General features: G+C 51.4%; 5 protein-coding genes across 5 annotated transcripts; 2 read left to right on the top strand and 3 right to left on the bottom strand.

Annotated features, from left to right (window-relative positions):
* Positions 1-218: 218 nt before the first annotated feature.
* Positions 219-1,674, bottom strand: N7446_002771 (putative lipoate--protein ligase; the record flags this gene model as incomplete). The annotated part of the gene is made up of 3 exons (XM_058511520.1): positions 219-513; positions 562-669; positions 721-1,674. 3 exons carry the CDS (start codon positions 1,672-1,674, stop codon positions 265-267), a joined length of 1,311 nt encoding a protein of 436 aa, XP_058377056.1. The 3' UTR covers positions 219-264.
* Positions 1,675-1,898: 224 nt separating this feature from the next.
* N7446_002770 (bifunctional chorismate synthase/riboflavin reductase [NAD(P)H] ARO2) lies at positions 1,899-3,234 on the top strand (the record flags this gene model as incomplete). The annotated part of the gene is made up of 3 exons (XM_058511519.1): positions 1,899-1,933; positions 1,989-2,350; positions 2,405-3,234. The coding sequence occupies 3 exons, from the start codon at positions 1,899-1,901 to the stop codon at positions 3,232-3,234; spliced, it is 1,227 nt and encodes a 408-aa protein (XP_058377055.1).
* A 1,019-nt stretch (positions 3,235-4,253) lies between these two features.
* Positions 4,254-7,088, bottom strand: N7446_002769 (uncharacterized protein; the record flags this gene model as incomplete). The annotated part of the gene is made up of 1 exon (XM_058511518.1): positions 4,254-7,088. One exon carries the CDS (start codon positions 7,086-7,088, stop codon positions 4,254-4,256), a length of 2,835 nt encoding a protein of 944 aa, XP_058377054.1.
* Positions 7,089-8,101: 1,013 nt separating this feature from the next.
* N7446_002768 (uncharacterized protein) lies at positions 8,102-8,520 on the bottom strand (the record flags this gene model as incomplete). The annotated part of the gene is made up of 2 exons (XM_058511517.1): positions 8,102-8,395; positions 8,428-8,520. The coding sequence occupies 2 exons, from the start codon at positions 8,518-8,520 to the stop codon at positions 8,102-8,104; spliced, it is 387 nt and encodes a 128-aa protein (XP_058377053.1).
* Positions 8,521-12,125: 3,605 nt separating this feature from the next.
* N7446_002767 (putative serine/threonine protein kinase) lies at positions 12,126-15,644 on the top strand (the record flags this gene model as incomplete). Its single annotated transcript, XM_058511516.1, has 1 exon — positions 12,126-15,644. The coding sequence occupies one exon, from the start codon at positions 12,126-12,128 to the stop codon at positions 15,642-15,644; it is 3,519 nt and encodes a 1,172-aa protein (XP_058377052.1).
* Between the last annotated feature and the right edge of the window lie 203 nt (positions 15,645-15,847).

Raw genomic sequence — 15,847 nt, 5'->3', positions numbered from 1 at the left:
TTTCGCAAGGAAAGCCGATTCAGCCAATTGGCAGTTGATGTGCATACCTGGGTATCTTGGGGGGGCGTGGGGTGGATGTATTTAGCCGGGGTAATGTGGGGAGATCAGTAGTTGGCGAGTATCTTTATAGGCGTGTAGAACTGATGATCTCATAAGTGGGAAATTATATTCCACCAATGGAGTAGAGTAGCCAACACTTGGCGCTTGGTTGTATAGAACATGGTATTAGAATAATGTACATGGGTATATCTATACATGCAATGATTAACCGCCCAATAGTCCACCCAGGAATCGAGATAGCTCTTTCACTAGGGCCTCATCTTTCCCTTCTGTCTCACCAAGACCCTCTTGAAGGACCTCGGACCACCGTGCGAGAGTGATTTCGTGTAACTTTTGTCCATCCAGTAAGGTATGGATGCGACTGGCTTGGTCAGATGCGGTGCTCTCGTCAGCTGAGACGGAGATGTGGCTTTCAATGACTGCGCCATGTTTTAGGCGGAGGAATGCGCGGGTCTAAGCTGGGAGTTAGATTTGAATCGAAGATTTGTCTTGTAAACTTACACTTGAAGGAAGCGAGGAGGGCAATGGTGGCCGCTCGCGAGGGTCCTCTTCGATGGGGTATGTCGAGAAGGTGAATTGTGGTGTTTGCGTATACTTCCAATCCAAAGACTATTCCAATGTTAATACGCAACTCTCACACTCATTCCCATAAATACTCACCCGCAATTCCGCAATTCCCTTGCTAATGTCAGGCTCCTGTTCGCCCTGCACTTCACTCACTGTACCCGCAACCCAGCCATCCCCAGCAAAAATCTCGGGATCATTAGCATGAGCACGCTGCGCGCGTCTTACAGCATCAGGGTGGACCTCGTATAACCGAGCAAATTCCTCAATCACACTCTCAATCACACCTTGCATGGAGAAGAACGAATCGGCAAAAGCAGCCGACACATTGCCAACAGGGGACCGAACGCTTTCAACACCCTTGGCCTGGATATACCCGCGCGCGGACGATCGCAGATACCGCCCGAGATCATGAATATTCGGGGAATCGAGCAGGCAAGTCCCATGATGAAGAGCTCGGTGTCGAGTCAGCTTGAACGCTGACCCGGAGATCTTGCGTGCCAATGGCTCATTGGGATCATTTTCCATGCCTTCCGCTCGGGCCATGACAATATCGTGACGCCCATTGACACGGGTATTGGTGGCCCCGACGCGATGGAGTGCGCGCACCACCATCTCCGCATGCTTGTCGCGCGTGAAGGATGTACGTGGAGATATGACGCTGTAGTTTAGATTTCCTGCATCATGGAACACGGCCCCACCGCCCGATCGCCGACGTACGAAAATTGCGGCTTCGTCGTCCCCGGCCGAACTGTTCCAGCGGTCATTGTGAAGGGCGCGGAGATCTGTCTCGAGCCATGGGTTCTGGTTGCGACCTATGACTACGCAGGGTCGATTGGCGTAGAGGAACAGGATGCTTGATTCTGCCGGGGCATTCTCGAGGAGGAAGTGTTCGATGGAGAGGTTCACGTAGGGGTCAGTCGATAGTGATTGGTAGATCTGGTGCAGAGAAGAGGGACGACGGACGAGCTCTGCGAATTGGTCGGGGACAGAGGAATTATGGCGAACCCAGGCATACTTGAGGCCACTCACCCGCGAGCGCAGAAACATGTCGGTGGATGAGTGTTTATCACCCGAAGCACCAGGCCGATAGTCGGTTGCGCTAGTCCCGGATCGGAAAGATGAGTCGATTTGTGTTCGCTTTTTTTGCGATCGACACTCAGCTCCTCCTGGTCCTCCGGTTTACTCCTTTTCCCTATTTTGTGGCATCTTGTTTACTTATTTACCTATTCACTTTAATCCTCCTCTTCCTCTCCCAGCAAAAATCATCCATCATGTCGACGTGGGGTGAACATTTCCGTGTCACTACGTAGGTGTATCCGATCCCCTGAACATCACATCCCCAGTTGCTAATGTCCCGTTAGTTATGGCGAGTCTCACTGCCGCTCTGTCGGCTGTATTGTCGATGGATGCCCTCCTGGCATGGAGCTCACCGAGGCCGACATCCAGCCCCAGATGACCCGCCGTCGTCCCGGTCAGAGCGCCCTCACTACCCCGCGGGACGAGAAGGACCGAGTCGAGATCCAGTCTGGTACAGAGTTCGGAGTCACTCTAGGCACACCAATTGGCATGATGGTCCGCAATGAGGACCAGCGCCCCAAGGACTACGGCGGCAGCACAATGGACTTGTTCCCCCGCCCCAGCCATGCCGACTTCACCTACCTCGAGAAGTACGGTGTCAAGGCGAGCAGCGGTGGTGGTCGCAGCAGTGCCCGTGAGACCATTGGTATGTCAGACTCGTACACTATATACAACACACCCCACTAACACCAATCCCCAGGCCGTGTCGCCGCCGGCGCCATCGCCGAGAAGTACCTCAGCCTGTCGCATAACGTCGAAATCGTCGCCTTCGTCTCCTCTGTCGGCAACGAGCACCTCTTCCCCCCTACCCCCGAACACCCCTCTGCCTCCACCAACCCCGAGTTCCTCAAGATGATCGAGACAATCGACCGCAAGACTGTGGACTCGTTCGCGCCCACCCGCTGCCCGAACGAAGCCGCTGCCGAGCGCATGACCAAGGTCATTGAGAAGTACCGCGACAACCACGACAGCATTGGCGGAACAGTAACATGTGTGATCCGCAACGTGCCCGTCGGCCTAGGCGAGCCCTGCTTCGACAAGCTGGAAGCCAAGCTCGCCCACGCCATGCTCAGCATCCCCGCCACCAAGGGCTTCGAGATCGGCTCCGGCTTCGGCGGCTGCGAGGTGCCCGGCTCCATCCACAACGACCCCTTCGTCGTGTCGCAGGCTTCCGCCGGCGCCCCCCGCCTGACCACCAAGACCAACAACTCCGGCGGTATCCAGGGTGGTATCTCCAACGGTGCCAACATCTACTTCCGCGTTGCTTTCAAACCCGCTGCCACCATCGGCCAGGCTCAGACAACTGCCTCCTACGGTCTAGAGGAGGGTACCCTTGAGGCCAAGGGTCGTCACGACCCCTGCGTTACTCCCCGTGCTGTCCCCATCGTCGAGGCTATGTCTTCCCTTGTTATCATTGATGCCCTCATGGCCCAGTATGCTCGTGAGAACGCGAAGAACCTGCTCCCGCAGCTTCCTAGCACTATTCCCACCAAGCCTGCCAGCGACCCCAAGGCTGCTGCTTCTTCTTAAGGGGTAATGGAAATGAACAATTATATAAAGGAAAAGTTATACCAACGTCATAGGGGGTCTTGTCTCATATGATGTATCATGGAGCTATGAAGTTTGATAGATGTTTCTCGGATTTCGGTTCGACTAGTTTTCGGGATTGCAAGAACATGTTTACGCGCAAAAGCAAGATTCCGGGATCTTCTGAATGTTTCTACCCGATATACAGTACTCCGTACGCCAATATATCAAATCTAGATATGAGTTCATTTGTGCGCCCCACTCTAGATCTATAGTGGAGACATCTTACCCCTTAAGTCTAAGTCTAAACAGAGGGCAGATTTTTCTGCCCAACAAACTTTATATTGTACAGCATTGGATTTTAAACCCTGCGAGAAGATGGCCAAACAAATAGCCTAAAAAGTGTTGGGAGTTAGCTCTTTTAAGAGGGTAAGATTTTCCCAAGAACCTGCAGTACACATGGGCGATGTGATTGTACATACATTTTAGAGATACCATAGATATAGGCGGACGAAAAAAAAAAAAAAAAAAAAAAAAAAAAAAAATCAAGGATCAATTGTTGACTCTCTCAGCTAAGAAATAATCTAACAAAGCGCCAGGGACATGGATTCATCAGTCGTCCAGGGTCAGAACGCAACATCAAAACACGCTGTGGATATCAAAACGACAGAAAACAGCAACATCCCTCCCAAAATGCGCGACTCAACTCCATGCGAGGGGTCAAGAGTAGTCATGCCAGTCTGTACTAAATCTGAATCTGAATCTGATTGGAAGATAATCATCAGAACAGCATGGACATGGACGGACATGGACATAACTCGATCGAATCCCTGAAGACACAAATAGAGCATCGTGAATACAAGTTCAAGCTCCCTTCTCCTACGCCCTTCATCTGGTATCTTCACAAGAAGTAGATACCAAGCCACCATCTGCATCGTCATCATCATCATCATCATTCAAAAGGGTATGCAAAAGTACAAGACAAGAAGAAAATATCAATCAAAACAGACACACCGGCCAACTTAAGTGCTCAATCTCCGATTCCCAGTCGCACGACTAATGGACTGCTCGGAGATAGCATCCATATCACCGGCAGTAGCATTAACAACGCGCAACTTTTCCCGAGGAACGGTATAAGTTATCTGCACGCGCCGACCCTCAGCAGCGCCTTCAACATCCCAATCATGCACATCAGCCTCATCATCGACAAATGCATCCTCATTGCCCAGATACCCCGGCGCACCGATGAAAAGATCATCGCGTGTAGAGCGAGCCGTATTGAAGACGTCGTCTGAGACGCGTTTGCGTGCATTCCAGTCCTTGGCGCCTTGTTTGCGGCGGAAGAGTTCGGCGGATGCGCTGACTGCTCGGCGGGGAGTGCCTGGTCCCGATCCTGTTATAGGAGACAGTTGGCCTGAGCCGATGACTGTGCTGCGGCGGTCGATGCCAGATGCCAGCGGGGCTGTCTTGTGAGAGTCTCGCTGGGATGGCGAGCCGCCGCGGGTCATTGTTAGAGCTCGGCGCATTGTTTGCATAACCCATTCTGAGGGTCTGGGTCTAGAATCTCGGCGGAGTTTTGAAGGGGAAGATGATTCGAATGGGTTGACTGGGTCGAGGGCGTCGAAGAGAAGGGAGTCATTCTCTGCTTGGCGTTGAGACATGGTTGTCTGTGCTGTTGAGTAAGAGTCCGCTGAGGCTGACTTCTCAGATGGGGCAGTGTTGTCAGGGTCACTATGTGTTGAGGCTGCGGCGAGATTTTCGAGGGATTGACGGCCGCTGCTTGCCCAGCTCACGGGTCTGTCAACAACCATGGCTCGTGCTGTTAATACTTTGCCTACTGGTTGAGAAGAGGCGAAGGAGAAAGCTGAGGCATCGGATAGGCTGGTTTGCGTTCGTTCGCTCTTGGTTGGAGACCCGGGATCAACGGATCCAATATCCTTTCGTCGGCTGTAGAATGGACCCAGGCCAACGCCGAAGATGGTGCTTCGAGGAGTTGCGTAGGGAGTATCCGAAAATGGGTCTTCAGGCTCGGGCTCCGCAGTTTTTGTGGCTCCATTTCCAGCGGGAATGGTTGCCATCAGGCGTTCTCTGAAGATAGCTTCATCCTCCTCGCGCTCATCGATAGGGTGGATCTCGCTGGTAGCATCACTGCGTCGGAATTCACTGTGCCCAGATATACGATATGACCACGGTCTCGTATTCACAGGTACAGGAGCTCGGTTGTTCTTGACTGGACTGGGAGGATCCATGAGTAGCCCAGTTCTCTCTGCCGTGCCTTCGCCCTGGTCGTTCCAGTTGGGCCGTGTGGCTGCATTGCGGTTTGCAGACCAAGGGTAGGCAGAAGAATCTCTTTTCTCGCTCATTCCAGAGCTTCGAATGCTGCTTGCCTGGTTAGGGTCATCTCGACCCCAGAAGTGAGCTCGTTCCGCTCCAAGAGCCAACTCGCGAAGCTGTGAGTCTCGCTTTCCGCGTACACGTCGTTTTCGATGGTAATTCCATGCACATAATACAAGGGCCAAAGCAGCAGGGCATCCGATACCCAGACCGACTCCAAGGCCAGCCTTTTGGCCCTTGGAAAGACTGGCATTGTGACTCAACGAGGATGTAGAGAAACTGGCTGCAGGGTTGCTGTAGGACGTAACCCAACTATTTGATGTTACGTTATAGAGGTAGAATTGCGAGTTCGCAGTCGATGCAGCCCGTTTTGATGATTGTTTTGGAATGGTGTATCCTCCAAAAATCATCATCACATCTCCTGGTAGCATTGCGGCTCCATGCCCAAAGATGCCAGCACCCTCGGTGATACCCTTTCCTTCAGAAGAAGGAGTCGTCCAAATCCACTCTGTGGCTCCACCGAACCCTTCTTTGATTTCCAAAACTGCAAATTGCGGTTCAGCAGGGACAGTCGTATCGCCCACCCAGCCACCAAGCACAAACACCTTCTTTCCATCTTCCGAGAGAGTTGCTGTATGACCAGACCGGGGTTCTACAGAGGCCGTATCTCGAATAGCCAGTTCAGTCTTTGGTGTCTTGTCCGAGGTCGAAATGAAGCTCCAACTCTGCTGCGGCAGCGAGAAAATAGCAAGCGTCGACATGTTGAGGAACGCATGTCTGGTATGGCCACCAACGAAAAGAAAATCCTGCTGTTTCCCGGTTGAATCGGCTGAATAGGTAGCCTGAAGCGGCACGACGGCCATGCCCGCTTCTGCGACCGGTGGTGCGCGCTTCCCTGTGGTGGCTGCGCTGTACTTGTTGCTGTAGTAGGGACTCGGGCTTAAAGTCACCATCGACTGAGAGTAATTTGCTGCCGATATCCAAGCCTGGTCTGTGCTGTTTGCGAATGGACACAATCCTCCAAAGGCGTACATGGCGGTCTCATTTGAACGGCCGGATGAGGAGTATGTGAACCCCGCTGCGAGGTAGTTTGGGGCAGTCTGAACGTCGCTCGTTTGAACTGCCAACTTGTCCCATGTCCCGTTGCCAATTGGGCTGTTGCTGTTTGGGTGGAACTGCCATAGTGCCAGGCTATCGGATGTGCTGTGACAGTTACCGGCATAGACGGTTATGGACCCCTCATCGTCGATCGCGGGAATGAACGTTGAGTTCTGCCCTGTATTGTGGAACGGTGTGCTACTGAGCAGAGTATGGTATGATAGGTCGTCGGCATTGACACTGGTGGACAAGTTCAAGGACAGAAATTCGGTTTCGCCAGTGGAGCTGGGTCGGAGGATATATGCGAGGGAGTCATTTTGCGGGGAGAGGAATACAGAGGATGGATTGTAGATAGCAGTGGATGGGTTGAAAAGGGCGAACAGCACACCTAGTGCGAGTGGATAGCTCGCCCTGGAGCTCTCCATGACGCCGTTGTTTGCGATCTGAGACAATCAAAGATAGGGATACATGCCAGGATCGGCGAGCATGGCGCGCCACGCGATTGACACAGAAGGAGCAAATGTAAGAGCAGATGTCTATTCCAAATGATCGGAAAATTTGAGAAATCACAATTGTACAAGGAGAGAGAGAAGATGAAGACAAGTGTTTGCATCATGTCTACAGAGTCTACAGTAAACAACTGCCGATCCGGGCCTCGCCATACTGTGTATATTACTAGACCAATCACTACGGATCACAGGAATTGCCTACTTTATTCGATTGCGCTAAACAAAGAAAGAGGGAGCCTAATGTATTGCCGAGAGCTAGATCGCCAGATCAACACTCTGTTGCCCAGCAACGAGCCGGCCAGTGACGCTTGGCGGGTGAGCATTGCGTGTTTCCACGCCACATTTAATGTATTCAGCTCTGTGAATCCTGTTTAGTTGTCTAGTGACCGTTTATGGACCATTTGAACAATCTGGTGGGCTCGGGTAGCTGATAAGTTTCACCGTCTTCGACTTAACTGTGAATATCTTCACTTTTATCCTCTATATTCTATTCTACCCCCTTACATCCAACATCCCGTCTCCTTGAAGATCTCAGTGGAACCTCTACATATCACGAACCATGGACTCTTGCGCCCCTAAATAAGTTGGCCGGACAACCCAACCAAGGCTTTGCTGCCACTCTATTCTCCACGTTGCAATAGACGCTTGAATGGCTAGAGCAACGCCATCTGATAAACTAATCATACGAGGTTGCATTATGAGCCCTCTCTAGTTCTCTAAAGCCGACTAAATTTAGCTTAGGTGCATAGGTGCTATGGCTGGCATAGACTAGGAAAAGTATGGAAAACAAGTAAATGTTGCTATGGCACTGCATGGCAGGAAAATATGCTGCATTAAAAGAGGAACCTGGCCGCAACCACCATTTAGACAATGTGATACTGAACAGGGAAATACTGTAAAGCAGGTCCTTCTCATGGCCAGCATCCACTTCAACCCCCGATAGTAGTGTGCCCGACACCTCGGTTCCCCGGCTGCTCTTCGGCCTCCTGCAACATGGCGTCGATGAATTCCAAAATGGCCAGACCCGCGGTGGCTAGGCCCGCTCCTCCCAAGCCTGACGCAGCTCTGGGAACAATAGGGAACCAACTGGTCCAAGGAGGGCAGCGGTAGGGGACGAAGTGTGAACTAGACTTGCGCGATCTGAGCCTGGTAAGCCAACCGGGCTGCCCGGAAATGGGAAACCACCACAACTTAGCAGAAAACTTCGCAAAACTGTAATAGGCCTAGCAAGGGGAACCGGGGGAACACCACATACCGCGGTCTCCTTGACGGTGCTAACAAGCTTCCATACGCCACGGTGAACCTTCAAATAGACGTCGAAAGTGTTGACCGGAGGGTACACTCTCATGGCAATGAGTGAGTATAGATCACCCCAGCAGACCGGCCTCACGGACGTGGTATGGAGCCAACAGATGTATTATGGTGACGGTGACTTTTAAGGGTGTCAACCCATCTGGACCCAGGCTGTGCGCATGCCTCTGGGATCCCCCTATCCTGGATCTGGAGCCGGCATGCAGAATATGTTAAACCCAAGGGCTACACATGTTAGCTCAGAGTTCCTGGTCAGATAAGTGTATCATAAGATAAAGTACCTGAAGTTCAAGTCCCCTATACAAAAGCGACTGTTCGTCTCGCGTGATATCACAATTGAAGAGAAAATATAAGAGGAAGTGCAAAGCAGGTAGAATTTACGTATGTAGTGAGGCTTTATATAGGTCTCAACACCTAGTATAGCTTCCATATATCAGACAAGCTTTCCATTCCAGACCTTTTCACTTCCATTTATCAAAGGTACTAGGCAGGCATATACATCCTTTTCGCGCCCAATCTAACAGATAGATAACAATGAAAACTTTTATAATTTGTACCCTTGCCTGCTTCTCTACAATAATATGGATTCTTCAATACTTAGGCGGCTGCTGATAGTACTATCCTTGCTTCACATTATTGAAAAATGGATAAAAAGGAGATGGATAAGCAGATGTAAGATAGAAAGTAAAGAAGGAAGTACAATATAGCGCTGAAAACATAAATTGGATAACCAGGAGAGCATGGATTGGGGTTCATTCCTAATGTGGACGGCACGGCTGGTAGACTAGACAAGTTGGTAGACGACGCTGCAAGACTCCCTATTAGGGGTTAACTTAAACAAATAAACAGACGAGATTATTCCAGCAATCCGGACCAATACGTTCTTCTCTTCAATTCAACATTCAACACTCAACGCCTCAAAGGATCCGAAGCCACCATACCAACTGACCAATCGCTTTAAAAAGATAGCTCCATCTCCTAGCCCATGTGCTGGGCTGCCTTTGCCACGATTACTGTCAATGTCACATCCCGTATAACTTTCTCTAAAGTACTCGAGGTACCTGGCCATGCATGTCAGATCCGGCGCTTACCCCTAATTGTCCAGGTGCAGTATTGTCAATTATGCAGTATGCCTAGTTGTGCCCATGAGCTGATGCACCAGCACGGCACAGTATCCTAGCTGCATGGAAGAAATTTTCTCAGCCTGAATACCTGCCTCTATGAGCCCATCTAATATGCTGCAGTCGGCTTTCGGATAGGGGTACCGAATAAGCATAGGCACAAGGCAAAGGAAAAAGCAACCTGCAAATAAAAACTTTATCGCCTTCACAGCCACTCTGATTTCTAGTGTAGTAGACAAAATCGATGACAGGCAACTTTGGCCTTGTTTAGTAAAGTACATGCTCTTCACGATGTACTGTACAGGTACAATGGCATTCAAAATAATCGCCACAGTGTGAACTTAGACAACAATCACATGTGGAAAATAAAACCCGCCAGCATAAAATCCCTCTACGAGTAGATCGTGAGATTCACAAACAATCTACAAGTCCGGAGTACAGTAGACCACATCCACAATCCCTACTCTCGACATCAACCCATTCCACTCTATTCTACACAATACCCTGTTCAAGCATCCAAGCACGTTCCTGCACACAAGCACCGTGCACATGCACCAGGAAATTTGAAACCGAACTCGACGTTAACACAGAGTAATAAGGAACCAAGGGTGGCACACGCCCAACGAGCCGGGACGGGATGACAGCCAACGCCCTGGAGGAAACAACTCGCCGCTTGTGTCACACCGCAGGATCAACACGGGCATTTCCCTCGAAGGGTATGGGTGCAATTTTATATTAGCGCGGGAGAGAAAAGAATGGTTCTCGTGTGCTTTGATCTCCTGCTCTTGCGCAGGAGGCGCTTGCGTGAAGGTGCATGCGTCTTGACTGTATACATGGAATTAATTGATTGGCATGAATAAATAATGTTGTTATTGATGTGCTGTGACCAACCACGTTGACTGTTATTCTTTTGTTTGCTTGCATTGGTCTTGGCTTGGTGGTTATGCTGGGTGTCGTGTCGGATGGAGGGCCGAACTTCCACTGCGGGGGGATATCTGTTAGCTCTACTAGTATAACGCTAGTTTTAGAGGGAATACCAGAACCCCTGCTCTAACAACCCCCGCAAGTCCATGTACTCCATAGATGGGAGATGGGAGGATTGGATATGTATCCCATCCATGGATGGATATCAAGTTAATTACCTCCCGCTTGTCAAGTTCCTTCCAATCAGCTCATCAACTCGGAGAGAAAGCGCCAAGTACTTGGGACGCTAAGCCCAAAACATAAAGATGGCTAATTAGGGGCCAGACCCGACATGACGTAGTGGACCGTGCACGGTTGCTTCCAGACACCTTTCCTCTTCACTCTATTACCTGTATACTGTATGTCTATCTGAGAAATGAGGAATGTTCATATATACATCCATGGATAACAACTAATACGATGTCCGGACTATGCCTCGGCTACAAATTACCATACCTGCATACCCCTGGCTCGCCTGCCATGCCCAGGCAAAAACTTTGTGCAGCCCCTTCCAGCCTATCACAGTCTACCGCAGCTGCGTAGGATCCCCTCAGGGTAGTTCGGGTGGCAGAAGTTAGGTTTGGGCTTGAGATAATCAAGTCTGATATGTACGGATCATTCAAAGTAAACCTTCGGAGCCGGTATGTAATATAGTAAGCTGGGCAACCATGGTCGGCCGACGTGACCGTTGACTGTATTCGGTTTCATAGCTCTAGACTGGACGGGAGGACGGCTGGTTATCCACCTGTCATCAGAGTTGAGTCCTATCCACGGGAGTTTCACTATAGCTGGGATGGCTGTGCTCGAGTCGCCGACGTAATTCTCTGTGGCGATCCGCCACTAGGAGATGACAGGGCTCGAGGGTTATACTGTATGTACTCGTCTAGAAGAAGATATTGGAGACCATCTTAATAGAAATCAGTTAACGCTGACGGGCCGGAAACCCTTAAATTATAATGTTTAAATAAAAAAGAAAAAAGAAGTCCTCTACTCCGTACATTGCCTTGGTCATAATTTTCCCCTTGGCATCCGATCATCGCTCTGTCCTATTACCCACCCAACCTCCCCTTCGACTCTTTCACTTCTCCCCCTCCTCGGTCTCGGTCTCTACCTTCGACCTTCATTTTCTTTCTGTTATTTTTCTTTCCTTTGGACATTCCTTTCGGATCCCCTCCGATCTCGCTCCACCCCCTCTCTCCGACTCTCCGACCCTACACACCCCCTCCCCCCTTCGAAATATTTATAGCATCGCACTCCTTTTCTGATCCACGTGTGGGTGTGATCCGAAACCTCGTGCAGTAGCCGGTCTACTTCGTGTCCTCCTTTCTTCGTAGGCGACAACCCGTCCGGTACACCGTCTCTAGTTGTCGCCATCCCCTTGCAAGTAATGCCGGTCCATTCGGGCGTGCCAACAGAGCTTCTCGTCAGCTCGTCTTGAACCAATTTGACCAAGTGTGGCATTGGAGGATGCTGAACTAGGATGCTCAACTGCACTCACGGCACAGTTGGCTCGATTCCCTAGTTCTTTCGGATTAACAAAACCCTCGAAAAAAAGAACATGACGGAAATAAGGTCCTCGCAAGCTGGTCTGGAGGATCAGGCTCATGCTCGGAATGGACATGTCTCGGGAGATACCAAGCAGGATAGGAATCGGTCCGAGGAGTCATTACAAGCACCATCTGCGTCAAACGAACTCGAGTCTCGCCCGACCCCGTCCAAATCCTCTGCCAAACCGCCCATCATCACCGATGTATCAGAGGCACAGGCGACCTTTCGCCAGGCTTTTCCCAGCATCTATGGCGCTCGAACCCCGTCGAATCGCTCGTCCTCGAGTTCGCTACAAGCCCTCAACGAAGACACGGTCGTCGATGTCCGATCGGAAAATGGAAGCATTGGACGCAGCCCCCGCCGGGCATCTCGACAATCCGATCACGAATTACCGGTATACCCGGATCAATCGTATGCCTCGCTTCAGTCTCAGATACACCCGAACTGGCGAGCACCCCACCTCTTCCAACCCGATCCGCTGCCCCGGCATTCCTACGCCCGTGGCGTGCGTACCGCGGGCAATACTCCGATTTCGAGCCCCGGGCTGTTCTCTATGAGACATCCTCATTTGAAATCACCCTCGGGCTCCGACGATGAGAGTTTGGGTAGCACATACCTCCACCCAACACATCTTAATCCGCCCAAAGAAACCCACACCGCTGAAGTGGATCGCGATATTATCACTGGAAATAAAACCATTAATCAATACGAGATCCTCGAGGAGCTGGGACGAGGTGAACATGGCAAAGTGAAACTCGGCCAGCACGTCACGACCAAGCAGAAGGTCGCTATCAAGATTGTTCAGCGATACTCCACCCGACGTCGATTAGGCAAACTTGGCAACCCGGAAGACAAAGTGAAAAAGGAGGTGGCTATTCTAAAGAAGGCGCGGCACCCGAACGTGGTCAGTTTGCTCGAGGTCATCGACGATCCGAATCGACAAAAAGTGTACATTGTGCTGGAGTATGTCGAAAACGGCGAGATCTTATGGCGCAAGAAGGGTCTGCGAGAGATCGTTCATGTCGACAAACTACGCCTCGAGCGGGAGAAGAATGGAATTCCTGACACTCCCGCGTTCCTGGAAGAGAGCCATCAATTCATCCGAACTGCGCAGCATCTGCGAAGGCAACGTGAACGGGCTCGTGAGCGAGTTGAGGCACAGGCTGCCGATGCTCAGCAGGGGCCTATTCCTGCGTGGAGTTTGGAGCATGGTGCGGAGTCTTCGGACGAGGAGGAAGATGAAGCTGGTGGCTTGATGATCAGAAGGTCGTCTAGTCGTCGTTCTGTCGCAGTAACGGATGACTCAAGTCCATCTTCTGCCCAGGATGCATCTTCAAACGCAGTCGAGGGCACCATGTATGGTGCCTACTCGGATTACCCATTCGAGCGCCGTTTCAGCACAGCCTCGAGTAGCTTTGGTTACGCTCCTTCTGAACCTGAATGGTCTGCCGAGGGCGATGACATGGCATTCGTCCCATGTCTGACCATCGCTGAAACTCGCAGTGCCTTCCGTGACTCGGTTCTTGGTTTGGAATATCTTCACTACCAGGGTATCATTCACCGTGATATCAAGCCCGCCAACCTGCTTGTTACCAGTAATCATCGGGTGAAGATCTCCGATTTCGGTGTTTCATACTTGGGTCGTCCAATGCGTGATGAAGAAGAAGAGCAGGTTGGCGAAACCGATGCCGCGGAACTGGATGATGCTCGTGAGCTCTCCAAGACAGTCGGCACACCTGCCTTCTACGCACCCGAGTTATGCTATACTGGCGATGACTTTGTCGAGACCATTGGGTCGATCCCCAAGATCACCGGCGCGATAGATGTTTGGTCTTTGGGTGTTACGTTATATGGAATGATCTTTGGCCGTCTACCGTTTGTCTCGGACGATGAGTACAGCATGTTCCAGACCATTGTGAAGAAGGAGGTGTTTATTCCACGGAAGCGCCTTGTGCCCGTGATAGACGACTCTTCTGACTCTAACCAATGGAACTTGAGGAACAGTGATGAGCTTGTTTATGAGGACATTGAGGATGAGCTCTACGATTTACTTAGACGCCTGTTGACCAAGGATCCCGTCAAGCGGATCACGATCAAGGAAATCAAGCACCACCCTTGGACCCTCCACGGTCTTCCTAACCCTCGGATCTGGATTGAAGAAACTGACCCCGCCTTCCAAAGCAAGGGCAAACGTATTGAGGTTTCGAATGAGGAAGTCACCAGTGCCGTCAGCAAGGTTCCTTTCATTCAACGTGTTCGATCTAATGTCGCCAAATGGTTTGGCGGTCGATCAAAGGACAAGGAACCTCGCAAGCGCACATCGAGCACGACGCCCTCTACCGAGACTCTTTCCTCCGCCTCGAGTAACAGCACCTTCGGTAAAGGCTCTCGCGACAGTCGCCCGACCAGTCTGCGGGGAGACGAAGATTTCTTCCGGCCGCTTAAGTTTGGCACCCAAGGACATCCCCTTGCTCAGAGCGTTACTGCTAGCCCAGTGGATGAAGGTGATTGGGCGTCTTATTTCGATACCGTGCAGACACCTGCGCTCAAGGCTGCCCCGCCTCCAGCTGTGACACCACGACCTGCCCCTCCTCGGCGCGCAAAGTCTTCTATGTCTACGGCGGAATCCACCAAGACCGTCAAGCCATCGAGTTTTGATATTCCCTTGACTGTTCGGCCACGGTCGGATGCGCGCTCTTCCATCATCGAAGCACTGGGGTCTACCAACTTCGGTAGTCTTTTCAGTGGCGCAGCCCGACGGGCATCACGCGGTAGTCGCAGTCGACGCACATCCCCATCTGGCGAGCCAGGATCTCATAACGAAGAGCAACGCTCTGAGCCTAGCATCGCTGTCAGCAATGCATCCGCACAGGGCCAAGTTCGGACAACCGGTTTGTGGCATGATGAAGAACATCCCACCCCAGAGAAGCTGAATCCTGGATCTGCACACCGACGCAACCGGTCTCAGCAGCTTGCGGGCAAATCGTCCGCGGAATCCTTCCATCTTACGAAGGAGGCACTCATGCGCCGTAGGAGAAGCGACATTGACGCAAATGAGGGTGGCACCCTAAGAGTCGATTACGCGATGTACTCTACCGAATCGCTCCTCCTACCTCCTATGGCGCCGCCTGCGGACTCTGGGTGTCCTACAGATAATCCCAATAGCGGACTCACAAACTCTAAACCCCCTACGATATCTTCCTCTTCGGCCGATGACTTCACCAGCGGCATGTCGCAGAGTGCTTCTCACCCGAGCATCCCTTCCGTTGTGTCGAATGCCTCTTCGCTTTCAGGCGATGGGCTCTACTCAAGGGACAAGGATGTGGAAGAAGTTCCCTCCATACTCCGCACTGGTGAAACCGTCAAACCTCCTCGCTCTGGTTCGCTCCGGCCGTCTGAAGAAGACGAGTCGAGGTACTACTGCGATGACGAAGACGAAGATGAGTCGGAAGATGAAGGTCTCGTTATTGGGAAAATGAAGCCAGCACCGGCACCGAAGCCTGTTGATCCTCCACAACCCTCAAACTGATGCGATCCGCTACCTTCACTCCCTCCTCCCATCTATCACACCACTTCTATCTCTTTGGACTACTTTCTCCTCCCCACACAACTTCCCACCACTTCGACGCTTCCCTATACTACGAAGTCGTTGTATATCACCCCATCACGTTTGCTTCTGCTACTTTGATTTCTTCCAAGACCTCGCTGCCTGGAATTTGTGACGTCCTAGAA

The sequence above is a fragment of the Penicillium canescens genome, assembly GCF_028828765.1.
Source record: "Penicillium canescens strain IBT 15451 chromosome Unknown utg000002l_segment0_segment0, whole genome shotgun sequence".
NCBI lineage: Eukaryota > Fungi > Ascomycota > Eurotiomycetes > Eurotiales > Aspergillaceae > Penicillium > Penicillium canescens.
Note: the sequence above shows the minus strand (reverse complement) of the source record. Positions and strands in the feature narration are given on the sequence as shown.